Consider the following 17,472-nt stretch of genomic DNA (forward strand, 5'->3'; position numbering starts at 1 on the left):
CAGGTGGGCTCTGTGCTGCAAACCATGAAGGATCAAAATCAAATCATACAATCAGCTGAAATCAGGAGGGGTGGCCACAGCAGAGAGAAGCCATTGGGTGCAGACACCAAGCAATGTCAGACAAGGCAGGGCTGGCTGCTCTAAGGGTGGATGGCAGTGGGTTGTTACTGCTCTGCAGACATCACCTGCACCTTCAGCCTGTGTGCAGATATGATGCCAACAGGATGCCATGAGAGCAGCACCCTGCTTATGCCAGGCATGCCAGGCCTGCATTCCACCTCCTTTGGGCACTTTGAGTGATGGTGTCAGTGGCCCAGAAGAGCATCGTTATTTCTGATGGCTGCCATCTGGGTGAAAAGAAGCTGAGCAGATGGTGTCTTGCCTCTGATGGTAAAAGAGTGCAAACTACAGCACAAGAGTTGGCCTCTTGGAAAGGCTCTTACCAAACCCAGCTCACCAGGCAGGGGCCTGCTCCTGGCAGAGGTCACCCTGAGCAGGATGAGAGCACTGCGCCGCCAGTAGCCAGTGCCACCATCAGCCGGCACAGCCAAACCACAGCATGAAATTTTCAGTCAAAAAGAATTTTGTCTTGCTTTAGACTGAAATTCCAAGAAGACAGAATTAATGCTGAGAGGATTCCATTATATTTGCAGAAATGGAAACAGTTCCATTTGGTGACCATTAGCTATTGTTTATAGGGAAGTTTTGGATACCAAACCCTGGGAGTGGCTCTGGGACCTCCAGGTTGTTTGGAGAAGCCAAAGCTCCCTGCCCTGATGGCTCTGCTCTGCATCTCCTGGAGAGGCTCCCAGCCACAGTGAGGGCTTCCAAACACCAGCAGATTCAGTGACTTGGTAAAGTCTCTGGCAAAGTCTCACAGCAAAGCACAAAACCAGGCAAATCTGCAGCATTTTTATCTCACCTCACAGAGCCTCAGCTCTGATCTCATCCACTGAAAGGTTTATAAACTTTCTAAAAGCACCAGCTCAGAGTGACTGTGAGATGGTTCCTCCAGCTGAAGTACAGTACAAGGCAGGAGAAACTTGGCTTTTCAGGGCAGAAAGAAGATAGCTGAGGGGTTACACCAGCTTAGCCCGGCAGGTTAAATGCTTACAGTTCACGGAAGCTGAACCTCGTCACAAGCAAAAGCAAGGAGACATTTCTACACTGGAGTAGCTTTTTGGCAAGCCACTGGTGCCCACTGGAAGCAGGGCCTTGGGAGTGCAGCCTCTCGTGGCTGGTGCTGGTTGATACTCAGCAGTTCCTTCTCAGCTTTAAGTTCCTAAAAGTAAATAAGGGAGGTTAAATTCAGCTCATTTGCAGACTGGAGTGAATCTGTGCTATGGGTTTAATAATATTGATTAGCCTCCAACAGGTGGCACTAAATTAACTCACGTTCCTGGAGAAACATCGCCAGCTTTGGTGCAAACAGCACTCGGCCCGAGCACGCGCCAGGCCCGCACCGTGCTGCGGCACTGAGCTTTCAGCCACACTGCGCTGGAGCCCAGCAGAACTGGAAATCGTCAGCAGCAGGTGTGCCAGTTCAGCCCCGAGGTCCTCGTGTCATGGCTCATACACCCACAGCAGTGCTGCCAGGCATCAGAGCATCTCCACTTGCACGCTGTGGCTTTGGTGGCCACTTCCTAAAGTGTTGTCATTGAATTAGCCACAAAGCAAACCACTAAAGCCTACAGTGAGGAGCAGTGCTTGGGCCCCACTGCTGCAGCTGCACATCTGCCTGGAACAGGTTTCCCCACGTTCAGCAGGTGACAGGCCACTTGTCCAGCCTCTGTCCCATGCAGGTGGAGCCCTGCAGTGATGCTGCTGGGGCTGTGATTGGTGCTTCTTGGCTTTCCGTGTTGCATTATGGATCTCAAAGCTCAACTGATGGAGCTGGTCTCACTCAGCATTGAGGGTGTTGGAGGAAGGCTGGAAAGGGCTTTAGGAAGTGACTTGGACTCTCCTGCTCTAAGGCAACATTTAGCCTTTGCAATTTTGGTGCTCCAAAGATAGCAGCTCCACGGCCTCTGCAAATATCTGTGGAATACCTAAAGTTTTGCCTCCAAAGAGGAGAGAGAGATGGGCCAGTGGAAGGAAGCCTCTGAGCCCAGTCCTTGCCCACATCTCACTGCTGACCAGGCGATTCTCTTCCTCTCTCCCCTCTTTGCCTCTTGCTGTGCTGTTTCAGACAGAACAAGCCTCGCAGTAATGAACCATCATCAGCCTGCCATTGCTTCCTGCCCAGCTTACACTAGCAGAGCAGGAGAGCACAGCTGATGATCAGCCGCGTGTTTGCACTGGCAGATAACGCCTCGGGCAGATGCCATCTGCCAAACCATCCCAGCAGCGCTGCTGCCTCACCGCTCAGCGCAGGCCGGGTGCTAGCTGGCCCCTAATAAACTCCCTGACATGACTGATCTGCCCCAGCCCCAGCCCCGTTGTCTAACTGCATTGACTTCTGCTCACTGAGCAGCTGCATGCCGGGTGGGATGCAGACCCAGAGCAGCTCACGGCAAGCAGCAGCCACTGCCCCAGCTCTGCCCTGGATGCCCCAACCAGCAGCTGCTGCCCCAGCTCTGACCCAGACAGCAGCAGCTGCCTCGGCTCTGCCCCAGCTCTGCCCTGGCCAGCAGCGGCTGCCCGCACGGGCTGCTGCAGAAGCCAAACCCAGCACTTGTCAGGTGTGGGCACTTCAGGGGAACCCTGACCTTAATGAGGGGGAAGCTGAAATATGCTTACACTGCTAACAATGCACCCAAAAGCCTCCAAAACTGGACCACTTGAGGCCATTTCTAATATTAAAGATTGAAAACAGCATAGTGCTTTACAACAAGAAAGAGCAAAGAGACTATGCCCAGGGACCTGCCAGAGCTGGCATTAGCTGGTGCTGTTCTGGAGTACCCGGTTGAATCACTGAAGTCAGTGGAGCTGAATTGATTTAACCCAGGAGAGAAGAGAGCTCTTGGTGCAAGTCAAGAGTGCATTCGGCAGAGCTGTGTCCATACTGGGACAGCCAGAGCCCCACTGCCCCTGAGACAGCCTGGAGCAGCCTGTGCAGGCTTGTCCCCTCCTGGGGGAACACTGGGGGAGTGCTTCTCAGGTTGGTTAACAGCATGTTTGGGATGTCCTGGCAGAGATGAGGCAGCTGCTGAGCATTATTCAGAGTCCTCAGTGCCTTCCCTGACCTCAGGAGCTGCCTGCCTGCATTCATGGGCAGATTTATGGTGCTGTTTTCCTCTCTCATGGCTGTGTTCAGGTGGCCAAGGGTCTGATCCTTCATGGAGCTGAGCACTCTCTGGTCTGGGAGTGTGGCAGACAGGCACAGCCTCTGTCCAGTTTCCTTTGGATTAGACCAGAATTTGGTTCCCCGAGAGGCTTCCTATGCAAAAGGTTAGCTGAAAGCAGAGTTTCCCACATGAACATGTTCCTGCTGTGCCTCATTTGCACAGCACAGTGACCCAGCAAAGCTGGCCCTGGCACTCATGAGAATTGCTTTGCCCAAGCTCCTATGAGATGTCCTTGCTCCTCTCTGCTGTGCCAAGTGCTGGCCCAGTATTTGGGGTAGCAATACACCAAATACAGCCATTCAGATGGCCTCTCCATGACCGACCCCACTGACCTGCAACTGGGACACAGTTGAATCAGCTGAGTTACGTGACCCGGGCAGCTGCTCCTTCAGCCGGGCTCATTAACCTCTTGAGCTCCACTATCCCAGCCACCACACCCTGAACGTGGCACCTGGGAGCCAAAAGCAGAAAGCTGCAGTGGGACTGACCTGTCCCTGGAGAGTATCCCTCTGCAAAGCAGCAGACTGCTCCATCTGTCTGATGCAAACCAGGGCCTGATTCTTCACAAGGGATGCTTGGCCTGAGAGAAGGGGTGTGGGGGGAAAGCGTTAGTTTTAGCTCCTTGGAAGGGAATCTCACCTAGGGCAGGTCCACACGGGTGAGTCTGTTGTTCAGCATGGCTGAAACTTGCAAGGGGATGGCTTTCTGGCACTAAGAAAAGAGATGGAGGCTGAAAGTACACTGTGGGCCCACCAGCTCCCCATCACTGGTAAGAAGGTTTAAAAGCTGCTCCAGCGCTTAGGTTGCCTGCTGCCTTCAGCTCCACACACAGAGGTGGTTTCAGACCCTGTCTGTAGTCAGTGTGACATGACAAAGTGCATTTGTTTAGTCAGCAGAAGCCACTAATACGTGCGGCTGTGTCGCTAATGGAGCTGTAAGAACCTTAGGCACTCCTGGGAGCAGGTCACTTCGGGCTGGCTTCCCCAGGCGTCGCGGGGGCTGCCTCTGCCCTGCAGAAAACGCTTTGCAGGCAGCCGCAGGACCGCGCAGCTTTCGCAAGTCTGGGAGAGGAGACGTCAGCCGCCAAGTGCTGCCTGGCACTGGTTTGCCCCTGGGAAACCGCGAATTTGGACAACTTTTCCCGAAATTCAAGTGATGCGCCTCTGGCTAAGGCAGGCACACAGGGCAGGGATGCTGCAGCCTCTTCTGTAAACCCAGGTTGCCACAGAAATGCCGTAGCTGAGGGCAGGGCAGCTCCAGGTTGCTCTCCCTTCCTTCCAGAGGTGGCTTCGGGAAGCAGCATCCAGGCTCGACTCTGCTGCCCTGCACCGGGGCAGGAGCGGCAGTCCCGTGGCCTGGGGCACTGCTGGCCTGGTGGCCCAGTTCGCTGCTGGGTGTACTCGGCCGTGAGGAACAACCCTGCTGTAACAAACCCGAGAGGAAAACTGTGCACGGATAAAGGCTGCTCACACCAGGTCCGACGGCTCTGCAGTGCTGGGCACAGCGCAGGGGCACAGCCGTCCCCGCTGCCGAGGCAGAGCAGCTGCTCCTGCCCTGCTGGGCCCCACCTGGGATGGAAACTCCTCTGCTCCTCGCAGGGGGCACTGAGTAACGTGCAGGATGCGTCCAGGCTAGCCCAGAATTCAGCCCAAAGACTCTAATCCTGGAAGGTGCTGAGCAGGTCTGACTGCTGCGGCTCGGCTTTGACGCGTGTTCAGCACAAGCAGGATCAGCCCCTTGCTGTAATAAGCAGGGAACGAGGAGCCGAGCCTGGCTGCATTCCCCCCCGCCCCCCAATGTAGAAATGCTGTACATTCCTTTAGGCAGGTTTCCATAGAGTTGAACTTCTACTATTTTTTTTTTTGTTGTTGTGGCTGTTAAAGGGGTCAGCAATGCACTGTACAATGGGACCTGGCTGTCAGGAAATGTGGAGGAATTCAGGGACACTTTTAACGTCTTGCTGGTGGAGCTGGAGGGAGCGTTAAACCCAGCATCCTGGGAACCTCCCCACCAGAGAGGAGAATAAAGCCCGGAGGAGCCCCGGCAGGAGTTAGGAAGACAAACTGCTTTGTCAGCCCGAGTTTAAAGGAGTTATTTCTTCCCTACTTCCTTTGTTAAAAATATGATATTCCAGCTTTAACTGCTTCAATCCTATTACTTGTCCCTTGCGGCAGTGATTGTGCAGCCCCTTGCCGTGGGGAAATCCCCTGTCCCGGGTCCCTGCTGTTTAGACAAGCACCCTTTCAGCAGTAAATGCCATTCTTAGCACAGGGAAGTACTTTAGGTCTAAAGGGGTTAAGAAGGCCTCCCTGCGTTCAGGAACATGCAGGGGTCCCACCGTGCCAGTTCCAGCCTTTTGAACTCTTTCCAGCTTTTTTTTTTTTCCTTGCAACAAATCTGTCTGACTGCCACCAGGACATAGGAAGCGTGTGCCTGTCAAAGAAATCAAGTTTACTTTTTCTGACTTGTTAACAGAGGCAGGGTATAAATAGAGCTAACTCTGCTCGGGCTCTTGGCGTTTCTCTTAAAATAAGGGGTAGCTTCCTTGGACCTTTCATCCAATGAGGTCCAGACCAAGCTGCTCTGTCAGCGGCAGCAGCGGAGGAGCTTGCTGAAGTCTTTACCGGGGTCAGGTGCCTTTGGGTTCCTCAGAAATTGAAGGCTTACCAAAAGCAAAGCAGACAGGAACTGCCTGCAGCTCGGCCACTGCCACTGCCCTGGAGAAGGTCTGAGATGGTGTGGATGCTGCTCACTCGGTGGATGTGGATCTTGCTGGGGAAGAGCAGTGTCCTCTTGCTTCTGGAGGTCTCTCTGAAAGGGGGAGCTCTGCCTCCCATCCGCTATTCCCACGCTGGGATATGCCCCAATGACATGAACCCCAACCTGTGGGTGGACGCACAGAGCACCTGCAAGAGGGAGTGCGAGGCTGACCTGGTGAGTGGCTGCTTCTCCCCTGCGCGGCGGCGGCATGGCTGGGCTGCTTGGCTCCCCAGCTCGGTCTTGTGGGGGACGGGAGGATTGATGCAGGCAGCGCATGGGTTGCATTGACCCCTGACCTATATAAAATAGCAAAGGTTTGGCGAGCCACCCGCGGAGTGGGGAGCTGTGTGCAGCTGGCACACCGCTGTGGGCACAGTGCTGGCTCCCCTCGATCAAAGGAAACACCTGAGTGGGATGCACCAGAGCTCAGTAACCTCGGGGCCGCACTGTGGTGTGTTAGCAGTGTCACCGTGGTTTTGGGTGGTGGTGGCTCTGGATATTCCTGGGAGGAATCACGCAGGAAATCGCTCCATTTAGCATGCACAGTGGCAGCCTTTGCTGCACTTGACACACAAAGCGTGCTTGGAGTGCAAAACAGGGGCATGGCTGAAGCGACCAGGCAGATGTTCTCTGTGATGCTCCCAGCTCAAAGCATGCTTCACTTACAGCCCTGACACCCATTTTTCAACCTGTCAGCACTGCGGGATCATGCTGGCATCTGAAAATGCCTGCTGGTCCTGCCCTTACCTCGTGGCCAGCAGCACAGCTCCTGCAGCCCACAGCAGGCTGGCAGCCGCTTGGGCCATGCTAAAAAAAGCCACTGGGGTTGTGTTCTGTAGCCTGGTTGTTCCTGCAGGGCTAAGGGGGGTGGGTATAGAGAAAAAGGCCATCAGGTAAACAAAAAGATTTGCTCAGAGGGCTCCCATGTGCTAGGGCTGAAACCACTGGTGCTGCTTCACCATTCTCACATAAACCCCTTTAGTGCAACTGCCAGGTGCAGCACGGAGTGAAAAAACTTCTGCAGAACCCCCACAGCAGAGGATGCTGTTTTAATCATTTACTGGTCAAAACCTGAAAGCCAGGGGCCACTAGCTCGAAATGCTCGCTCTTGCTTTGTGGTAGCAGACTGCTGGGACCTGCCATGGAGCAAGTGGTGTGCCAGCAGCTGAGGGCGCTGCTACCAGCTTTGCTAGAGCTGCTCCTCAACCTCAGCCCAAGGAGTTTCCTGCTCTGGATTCTGACTTTGCTTCTGAAACCCAGTAAAGTGCAGCTGGAAGTGGGAAAAGAGTTGTGGTATTAGGTCATCTTCCCAAAAAGGAAAGGGTGCTGGGCTCAGGGGCAGCTATTTGCTTTGTAGCTTAGAAAACATTTTGTTCTCACTTGTGGTGAGGCCATTGGATTTTGGGGGGTCATGGAGGTGGAAGTGTCGCCCACTGGGCACTCTAAAGGGCCATTCTTATGGCCCCTTAGAGTGATCCACAGCAGCACAGCAGCTGTGGCCACACCCAGCAAAGAACTTTTCTGCTCAGAAGACGAAAATTCTGCTAAAATTAACTGCTGCTCAGAGCTGACTGTAGCTGAGATGGGTTGTAATAAATCACTGGAAGAGTGATGCTGCCTTTGAAAAGGGCCTAAAATAGGCCAGAGAAGCCATAAAGAGCTGTTTGGGACTGTTCTTCTAAATACCAAAGCAAAACTGGTTTTGGAGCAAGAAGCTCCTTACTTTTGAGGTCTTCTATTATTTCCTCTACAATGTGAACAATTACAAATCCTTGGCAGCTTCACCTCCAGGAGAAGGCTGCTAGGGAATTCAAATAATGCTTTACATACTTGTGTGGCAAATAAGGAGGATTACTGCTCCAGCCATAGGATAAGTCCTTCCAGCCGGTCTTGTTTCTCAGAGGCTTGTCCTGAGGCATTCTGGGGAGTGCAGAAGGGGGGTGGTGGGGTCAGTGGTCCAGCAGCCCGTGTGACTCTAGGGAAGACATGGTGAGATTAGTGTTTAAGGGATAGAAATGTATTTTCCTTCTCTAGCATCCTCCCTTAAAGCCCTGGTGTGTTTAGACACCTCTTGGGAGCAGATGGAGGGGTGGCTCTGCTCGTGGCCAGTGGGGACGTCGAGTTTCAGGCCAGAGATATCTGTGGCAGAGCAGGTCCCCTGAGCTCACACCTCTGGGTGAGTCTCTGGGCTCCCTAGAAAGGACTCTGCTCTGTCCTCAGTAACAATCAGGTCATTTTCTTTGCCCGCAGGAGTGTGAGACCTTCGAAAAGTGCTGCCCCAATGTCTGTGGAACAAAGAGCTGTGTGGCAGCTCGCTACATGGACGTCAAGGGGAAGAAGGGGCCCGTGGGAATGCCCAAGGAGGCCACCTGCGACCGCTTCATGTGCGTCCAGCAAGGCTCAGAGTGTGACATCTGGGATGGGCAGCCTGTCTGCAAGTGCAAGGACAGGTGTGAGAAGGAACCGAGCTTCACCTGTGCCTCTGACGGCCTCACCTACTACAACAAGTGCTACATGGATGCAGAGGCTTGCATCAAAGGCATCACACTGACCGTGGTCACCTGTAGGTACCATCTGACCTGGCCAAACACCAGCCCTATCCCACCAGAAACCACAGCTCGCCCTGCTACTACCTATTCTGAGACAACAGTGGTGGATGTCCTGCCGCCTGTCCTGGTGAACAACCCCGTGCACCAGTCTGTCCACGTGGGAGAGACCGTCAGCTTCCTCTGCGATGTGGCAGGGCGGCCCAAGCCCGAGATCACGTGGGAGAAGCAGGCCGATGGGAAGGACAAGGTCATAATGAAGCCAAACCACGTCAGAGGGAACGTCGTGGTCACCAACATCGCCCAGCTGGTCATCTACAACACCCAGCTCCAAGACACAGGCATCTACACCTGCACCGCCAGGAACAGCGGGGGCCTCCTCCGGGCTGACTTCCCTTTGTCAGTCACCAAAGGGGAGCCCACGCCCAGCGAAGAGGCCCAAAACAAAACGCATTTTCCCACCGACGAGTGCCTGAAGCAGCCAGACAGTGAGGACTGTGGGGAAGAGCAGACCAGGTGGTACTACGACGCAAAGAAGAACAACTGCTTCACCTTCATCTATGGCAACTGCAACAGCAACCTCAACCACTTTGAAAGCTACGAGCTGTGCATGCTAACCTGCATGAACGGCCCCGTCAACATCTGCAACCTGCCGGCCCTCCAGGGGCACTGCAAGGCCTACGAGCCCAGGTGGGCCTACAACAGCTTGACCAAACAGTGCCAGTCCTTCATTTATGGTGGATGTGGAGGCAACGAGAATAACTTTGAGAGCAGGGAGGCCTGTGAAGAGATGTGCCCTTTCCCGAAGAACACGCACTGCAAGGCCTGCAAACCGCGCCAGAAGCTGGTGACCAGCTTCTGCAAGAGTGACTTTGTCATCCTGGGCCGGATCACGGAGCTGACCGAAGACCAAGACTCAGGACATGCCCTGGTGATGGTGGAGGAGATCCTCAAAGATGAAAAAATGGGATTAAAATTCCTGGGGAGGGAACCACTGGAAATCACGCTCTTGAACATGGACTGGAGCTGCCCTTGCCCCAACATGACCACGGTGGATGGGCAGCTCATTGTCATGGGCGACGTCCACAACGGCATGGCTGTCCTGCAGCCAGACAGCTTTGTGGGGGCCTCCAGCATCCGGCGCGTGCGGAAACTCCGTGAAGTCATCCACAAGAAAACCTGTGAGCTTCTGAAAGAGTTCCTGGGGCTGCATTAGCCCCAGGCGGGGCAGCCTGTGTGGTAGGTAGGGCTGACAGCGCTAGGCTGGAGCCGCGGCTAACCCAGCTGTAGGAATTGCGCAGAACCCGCAGTGTAACCCACGAGTGACGCTTAGCAGCAGTGTAGTGTGCTCCTTGGCAAGCACGTAGAGCAGCGCAGGAGGTTGTTAGCCTGCACCCAAATCACTTTGCCCACGCAGGGGGGACGCTCAGAGGCCGAGTCACCGCGGTGCTTACAGGCTGGCTGCACAGCTTCCAGTGCAGGATCCACAGCACTCCTTTAGCTGCTGGGTGCACAGCTGGACCCAGCTCACCCAGAGCAGGGCTGTGGCCAGTCAGTGCAAGCCACCAGCGTCCCCTGACAGCAGCACAGCCTGTAAGTTACCGTGCACATCACCAAGCTATGCAGTAGGCTTTGCTTCTTCCAGATGAGACTTTCCTAGCAGTTTTCTTTGGACTGCACCTCGTTTTTAAATGACAACCACTACCTGCCTTGCATTCCTTACTGGAGAGACAGCTCCCTCCATCCTCTGCCCAGGACAACAGTTCCCTGGAGAAGCTCACAGCACAGCCTCACCCCAGGATGACTTTTCTGCCATCGCATTGTGCTCCCCTATTCTTGTTTTCACTAACAGATTGTCTATCCCTAAAAGGCAGAAGGATGCAGGCTGCTGACAGCTGTCTTGCTATCCTTACACTTCCTTTACACCTAAGCCTGTGCTGTGGCTTAGTGCTCATTTCCTATTTTTCTAGGTGAGGGAGAGGAGGAAGAGTCAGAACAAAACTCCAACCAGAAAAGTGCAGTCTGCAGACTGCATTATGCAGGCACAAAGCTGCTGAAGCCAAACTGCCTGGCCACGCTCACACAGAGCACAGCCTCTTTGGGCACATGGCCAGCCTGGCCCTCTTAGAGCCCTCTCCAAAGCACAGAAATCTCCTCCAGCCCACGACACTCAGGGGTGGGAGCAAACAGCCTGAGGATGAGGAGGGCTGGGGTGTGAGTGTGCCCACAGCGTCGTCTGCTTAGCATTTGTGTGTCCCAAATGTAACCTTTGCCTGTGCCAAAACCCTTAAATAAAGCAAAAGCTGATCCTGGAAGAACGCTGCCTGTCTGGAAGAACTCTGGCTGTGCTTGCAGGGCAGAGGGGTGAGCGGCAGCTGTGGCAGGCTGCTGGCTGGCTCAGGGCATCACTGCCATGCCCAAGCTTTCCACCTTGTACAAAGTGCCAGTTAGGGCTGGTGCCAGAACACATGTGGGGAGAGGAAGGCACCAGGTGTGCTGCTCTTTGGTGCCATCTAACACGCTTGCTGTGGGCTGCAGTGGGGGACGGGCTGTGCCCAGCAGTGGGCACACCCCTGCTCCTCTGGGCCTGTGTTGAGGCTGGCTGCAATCAGGGCTGGGAGAGGAAGGGAAAACAGGCAGATGCTGGGTTCCGGCAGGACTGGCACTGCCCCAACCCCACAGAGCCTGCCCAGGCTGGGTGCTTTGCTGCAGGGAGGAAGGGTAACAGTGAGGGAACTGCTGCTGGCTGTGGGGTCAGCTGTGGCTTTCTGTGCCCTGCACCAGTGGCTAAGCCATGGGCAGAGGCCACAGCGTGATGGAGAATTGGGCTCCTCTCCAGTGGCCTGGCCTGAGGTTGTGCCTGCAATGAAGCGTTGGCTGTGACCAGCCCCACTGAGAGCTCCCCAGAAGCACACAAGGCTGTGTGCTTTGCTGCACTGAAACACTACAGTTGCCCTGAGGCAGAAGGAGCAGTGCCATGGGCATCTTCCTGCCTGTTCTCTGGGGAAAATTCAGCCCCTAGCCATCTGAGAGCACCGTGCCTGCCCGTGCCAGGGGACTGACCCAAACCCTGAGCCCCTCCACCTTCTGACCTTGAAGAATTTAGCTCTCCACTCAAAGCTAGTGTTTTAGCTTGCCCTCCTAATAAACCCTTAAGAAGCCTAAAATTCAAGCCTGACCAGTCAGCTCAAGAGTCTACTCACAGGGCTGGGTGCTGAAGGACCTCATTAAAGCCTGTGCCAGGCTAATGGGCACTTACATGCATCTCCTGAGCAGAAAGTCCCTTGAGTGTTGCCCATGCACTGAGTTGTCTGTGCTGCTCTCTGGGGTGCATCTCTCGAGGCTGTCAGAAAGCTGGAAGGAAATGCCAGCAGTTAAAGTTTGAAATGAACCTGTGAGAAGAGAAAGAGGAGGGGAAAAGCCTCCTTGACTCCTCTCCTTGCAGCGCAGCAGGCTGAAAGGACCTTGAGCACTTGTCTGAGGCTCCAGGGAAGAGCTGGCAGAAGGAAGCCACCTCCAAAGCCAGCGAGCCGTGGTGACCAGCTGTTGTCAGAGCTCTCCTCCAGGTGTGGACGCCAGACAAGCAGCACTTCCTGCAGACACCAGCCCGGGAACAGGGAGACATCAGATAGGTCTGAGACCAGCAGGAGCTCCCCAGGGTTCTGGGATGGATCAGGGTAGCAGGAGGAGAGTGCCAAGCTGCTGGCACCAGCAGAGCATGCCCACCTGTCAGTCTGCAGCAAAAAGTGCAGCACATGAACCTGCAAACCCTGTAGCTGGAGCTCAGTGCAACCCATCCAGCACATAGATCTGAGAGTGAGTCCCGGGCTCCTGTGGAAGCATCTCTGCAGCCCAGCTCTGTGAATGGGGCACAGAGCAGCAGCAGCATGTGACAGTGTGTAGATTCTGCACGGGGGCTGCCAGAGCACCTCCAGGTTGGCACAAGGCCTACTGCTGTCGGCAGCTGGTGGAGTGGGCATGAGGGCCCCATGTGGGCACACACAAGGAGCTGGCCAGATGAGTGATCAGAGACAGGATGCTGCGTCCCACAGAGCCCAGAGCAGCTGAGCTCAAAGGGAAGAGAAAATAGAGCATGTTGTAATGGCAGAGGCTTGAGGTGAGCTCAGGTGGGGTTTATGGCCAACCAGCTCCAGAAGCAGGAGCAAACAGAGCAGGGACACCACTGGAACGTGCCCCAGGCAGCAGAGGGATTTAAGAGCCTAGTGCTTATTTGTTTTGAAGGGAATTAGGGACCCCTGTGAGAGTCACCTGCTGGCCACAGGTCCCTGTTCCTGAGGGAGCTGGGTGTGACCGAGGGCATGCATGACTTCGGCCAACACCTAGTGACTTCCTGCACAAAGGAGGAGTGATTTAGCTGTCACCAAATTAGCTCCTTGCACCTTGCACCACCAGAGCCACTACCTCCACCCCGAGCGCCTCGTGTCCTGCTTTGCTGTGACGCCTGCAGCGGGCATGTGCCACAAAACTCCCATACAGATAGTGACCAGGAGAACACAGCCAGCATGCATGGGGCCAGGCTGCTGAAGGCAAGGCTGTGAAAATGTCACCCCGAGTGAGAACTCTGAGTTTAGAGCCTGTGCTTTGATACCAACTATTTAGTGTTTTCTCTTTGCCAGCACTGGTTACTGATTGACTGCAGGTGACCTCCAGCTGCCTTATTGATTTACCTCAGCTGCCAAAGCATGAAAAATGAGCCCCGTGCCCAGGATCTGAGAAATACTCTGAATGGAGCTTGCACAACTGAATAAATGTTCTGCCAGCTCTTTAAAACTTGAAAGAGAAAAAAACAACAGAAGTCAACCTGGACTCCCAGCCTGCAACGCAAACACCTGTGGGACGTGGAGGTAAGCCTGCAGTGCCAGGAACACATCCATTAGCCAAGAAAGCAGCACAGACTCTTTTAATTCACAGGTCTCCATGGCTGGGCAAGGGATGTGACATTCAGGCCTGAGAGCAAATGGAAAGTCTTCCAAGGGCTGCTTTGAAGTTTAGGTTTCAAAGTCAGGAAACCCTGATTTTGGTGTTTTCTCCTGTGTACACCCCTATTGCCACCTTTTTTGTCAGCCAATCCTCCCCAGTCCTCAACCCATCCAGCTGCTGAACTGTGAGCCCAGCTGGCACAGCTTGGAGGGTATCCTCCAAAGCTCAGACTGGCTGGTGGACATGGACCTGCATGTGCTGCAGAAGTCCATGGCCACAGCAGCTCTGACAGTGGCAGAGAGAGCAAAACTCAACAGACATGAATGTCTCCATGTCAGGATTTCAGCCCATCTGGGGTTGGCACAGTTCTTCTCCAGACCCCACCCTGGGGCATCTTGCATGATCCCCTGGGGCTGACACTGCTGCTTACAGGATGGAAAGGACCATGGCTCTTGTCCCACCTGGCAGTTCCAACCCTCTCACCTGTCTCAGTGGAGGCAAGAAAGGCAGAAGGAGAGAAGGGTGAAGAAAAGAGCAAGAGGAAAAGATTCCGCTGGAGGGAGGAGGGGGAGCATTTTCGGCCTATAACTGCCATGACAATGTAGTAGCTGGGCTGGACTAACCGGCAGAAAAAAAGGCACTACTCATAAAATGCTTTCTCTGCCTCCTCACAGCTGTAGCACACCCAGACCCCAGGGTGCTACAAGGACACAGCTTCCTCTGCTGCTCAAAATCAGCACAACAGCAGCAACGAACCCCTGGCACCAGGAGGTGTTTGCCCAGGGATAAAAGCGCTCACCCTAAAACTGCTTTACCATTAACCTCAGAGGGTACTCTTGGGTTTGCAGCAGCACCAGGAGGTGGAAGGTGGCAAACACGGGGCTAATTTTAGAAAAGGGTTCCCAGGGACTGGGTGTCAAAACTCAGCAAGTCTGTTAGGATTTGCACTAGAGGGTAAAGCTCACGGCTGCTTAATAAATGTGAAGAGGAAGAGGCTGTGGGTGCCCAGAGGGAGGTAATGCCCCAGAGTACTTAGCTTTCTTTGCAGCAATCGTGAGGACAGACATGGTGCAGCTGATGGAACTGACTTGGATCAAGGCCTTGGAGCAACTTCCTCACCCAAAACTTTGAAAGACATTTAGGGGTCATGTGCAGGAGAGGTGAAGACGTCTCTTGAGCCATTATCTGGTTGAAACACTGGAAAGAAGGGATGAGGCCAAATGGTCAGTTCACAGAATCACAGAATTAACCAGGTTGGAAAAGACCTCTAGGATCATCAAGTTCAACCTTTCACTTAACCCTTCTAATTAACTAAACCATGACACTACGTGCCTCCTCCATCCTCCTTTTAAACTCCACCACCTCTGTGAGCAGCCCATTCCAGTGCCAATTACTCTTTCCATGAAGAATTTCTTCCTAACATCCAGCCTGAACCTACCCTGGCACAGCTGGAGGCTGTGTCTTTTTGTTCTGTCCCTGGGTGCCTGGGAGCAGAGCCCAACCCCACCTGGCTACAACTTCCTTGCAGGTAGTTGTAGGCAGCAGTGAAGTCTGCCCTGAGTCTCCTCTTCTGCAGGCTGCACACCCCTAGCTCCCTCAGCCTCTCCTCCCAGGGTTGTGCTCCAGGCCCCTCATCAGCCTTGGTGCCCTCCTCTGGGGATGTACAAGCACTTCAACATCTTTCTTAAATTGAGAGGTACAGAACTGGACACAGAACTCAAGGTGTGACCTAACCAGAGCTGAGTATAGGGGCAGAAGGACTGCCCTGGTCCTATTGGCTACACTGTTCCTGATACATGCCAGGATGATGTTGACTTTCCTGGCCACCTGAGAACACTGCTGGCTCATGTTCAGCTGTCAAACAGTACCCCCAGGTCCCTCTCTGCCTGGCTGCTGTCAGCCACTCTGTCCCCAGCCTGTAGCGCTGCACAGGGTTGTTGTAGCCGAAGTGCAGAACCTGGCACTTGGCATTGTTAAAACTCCTGGCACTCTGCAGTTCTTACAGTGAAGCAGCAGTAGCATCCTGGGTGACCTGTGCAAGGGCCTGGGCTGCCTAGAGTAGGTGGTCTTCAAGAGGGATGGGAGATGTGAGTTACAAAGGTTGCTGTTGAGACCAAATTATTTCAGTCTGCGAAAGCACAAGCTGACCATAAGGAGCTGCTGAAGGGCATCGATGCCAAGTGACAGGATGACCAAAGAGCAGATGAAATGCTGTATTGATTAATTTACACAGGAGGGAAAGTGAGCCCTAGCTGGGCATTCCTGTGGCAGCTTCAAACATGCTGCTCCCATCTGCGATCTGCATGATCCACATATGGACCTGACCAGGGCAGCTTCTGCTGTGCGGCTGCGTCCTGAGAAGATCCTGCTCTCTAAAACCAGCCCCAGCAGCTTGGTGACTTCCAACCCTCCTGTGAAGTGCAAAAGCCTGTGGACAGCCAGCAGCACTTGTGTACTGTGCTCAAGCTGGGCTGGCTGCAGCCTTGCTAAGGAAACTCTTCCTGCTATTAGCGACTTGCTCCCAGGATCACCAGATAAAGCTCAGCCACATCCCAGGCCCAGGAACCTTGACCTCCCTCTGCCCTCACAAGTACAGCATGCTGCAGGAGGGATAAGAGCCACAGTCGCAGATGCTTCCAGCTCTGGAACCTTGAGGCTCTTTAGAAAGTGTTCTGCAATTTCTGCATCTACAGCTGGAAATCAGAGAACTGGATCTGGAAACAGCTCCAAGACTGGCCCTCGCCAGAAAGCAAGGTGGGCCCAGGATGTCACGGAGACAGCTGCGGAGCAGAGCAGCCACAGCACCAATCACACCACGAACAGGCAGAGGCAGACTTTCCAGCCAGCAGTTTCCCACATGTGGTGTCATTGCAAGAGTCAAACCCAAGCAGCGGTGCCCAGCTTGGCACATGCTAATTGCACCCGCCGTGACTCGAGCGTGAAGGACGCGAGGTCTTCCTCGCACAGCCACAGCTGCCCATTTTTGCAGTATTTGAAGTGCAATCCCTGATAGGACGTCGGAAGGCTGGGAAGGGCGCAGGAGCAGGCCGCTGCTCCAGGCGCCCAACACGAGGTGGCGTCTGGCATCGCGCTTGGGGACACCTCTGTGTTCGCTGCGCCTGCCCGGCGCGGAGCGTGCCCAGCTGCGGGCACGGCCGCGCCCTCCGTGGAGATGTCCGCAGAGCCGCGGCTGGGCGAGTTCAAGCTTTGCTGGTGGAAAGCGACACCCCACACGCTCCGAGACGATCCTCGTCCGACCCATGTCAGCCTTGTCTGGCTGGGAAGATGGCAGAGAGAGTTTGGGTTTACTAGGGGAAAAAAGAGATCTTGAAAGGGGCGTGATGAAGGCTCAAAGCCAGCTGCATAGCTGCGGGGAGCAGACACAACCCAGCACTCACCTGAGGCTTTTCCTCCCACCGTCTGCAGATCCCACAGTTTCTAAATATATTGGTCCAGTCATTCAGAATAGTTCCCGAGTCTCTTCAGTGGATAATCCTTGGCCCGGGGCTCGTTTGAGCAGTGAATATTGCAATCAGATCCCACATTTCTGCTGCGGTTTACTGCAGCTAACAGCTGTGTACTGCTCAGGTGATTAACCCAGGATGGTGCTCAAATTGTCTACTGGATTCGAATATTTGCAATTCACAACTTTCCCCGTCCTCGCTGTCTCCAAATGTCATTTAATCAGGAGACGGGCAAGAAAATCTTATCTCTGCCAGAGGGGAACTGCTGCTCTTATCAGCTGGGGTGGCGCTGCGGGGAGGGAGCGGCGCTCACGGCGATGCGCGACCGCAGCGCGGTGCTGGGAGCGCTGAGGGCGGGCACAGCACGGAGTCAGCAAAGAATAAACCGATTAAAAGGAAAAATCAATGGCTGTCTCATCTAACGGAGTGATAAGCAAGACTTACACCAGAATCTCCTTATCTCTTGGGTCTCTG

General features: G+C 54.3%; 2 protein-coding genes across 5 annotated transcripts; one reads left to right on the plus strand and one right to left on the minus strand.

Annotated features, from left to right (window-relative positions):
• Positions 1–277: 277 nt before the first annotated feature.
• Positions 278–17,270, minus strand: LOC135179103 (uncharacterized). 4 transcript variants are annotated; one of them, XM_064150485.1, is made up of 7 exons: positions 16,933–17,270; positions 16,696–16,860; positions 16,461–16,653; positions 14,654–14,731; positions 11,853–11,947; positions 7,878–8,022; positions 4,600–6,343 (listed from the first exon to the last, which is right to left on the minus strand). In XM_064150485.1, exons 1-6 carry the CDS (start codon positions 16,992–16,994, stop codon positions 7,899–7,901), a joined length of 717 nt encoding a protein of 238 aa, XP_064006555.1. In that variant the 5' UTR covers positions 16,995–17,270; the 3' UTR covers positions 4,600–6,343; positions 7,878–7,898. The 4 variants fall into 4 exon arrangements, 1 of the variants encoding a protein (XP_064006555.1); XR_010303913.1 differs by lacking the exon at positions 14,654–14,731 and having other exon boundaries at positions 16,696–16,811; XR_010303915.1 differs by lacking the exons at positions 14,654–14,731; positions 16,461–16,653; positions 16,696–16,860; positions 16,933–17,270 and adding an exon at positions 278–1,282 and having other exon boundaries at positions 5,955–6,343; positions 11,853–13,535.
• On the plus strand, positions 8,352–9,809 carry WFIKKN2 (WAP, follistatin/kazal, immunoglobulin, kunitz and netrin domain containing 2). The gene has a single exon (XM_064150484.1). The coding sequence runs from the start codon at positions 8,367–8,369 to the stop codon at positions 9,807–9,809; it is 1,443 nt and encodes a 480-aa protein (XP_064006554.1). The 5' UTR covers positions 8,352–8,366.
• Positions 17,271–17,472: the final 202 nt, after the last annotated feature.

The sequence above is a fragment of the Pogoniulus pusillus genome, chromosome 11 (assembly GCF_015220805.1).
Source record: "Pogoniulus pusillus isolate bPogPus1 chromosome 11, bPogPus1.pri, whole genome shotgun sequence".
Taxonomy (NCBI): Eukaryota; Metazoa; Chordata; class Aves; order Piciformes; family Lybiidae; genus Pogoniulus; species Pogoniulus pusillus.

What these genes read in the sequence shown, in the direction of transcription:
- LOC135179103 (XM_064150485.1), bottom strand. Translation starts at nt 16,994, where the DNA reads ATGACTGGACCAATATATTTAGAAACTGTGGGATCTGCAGACGGTGGG. An exon ending in GGTGGGAGGAAAAGCCTCAG is followed by an intron (nt 16,861 to 16,932) that starts GTGAGTGCTGGG and finishes GCCCCTTTCAAG; the next exon opens with ATCTCTTTTTTCCCCTAGTA. An exon ending in TCCTTCACGCTCGAGTCACG is followed by an intron (nt 14,732 to 16,460) that starts GCGGGTGCAATT and finishes CCTTCTTTCCAG; the next exon opens with TGTTTCAACCAGATAATGGC.
- WFIKKN2 (XM_064150484.1), top strand. Translation starts at nt 8,367, where the DNA reads ATGGACGTCAAGGGGAAGAAGGGGCCCGTGGGAATGCCCAAGGAGGCC.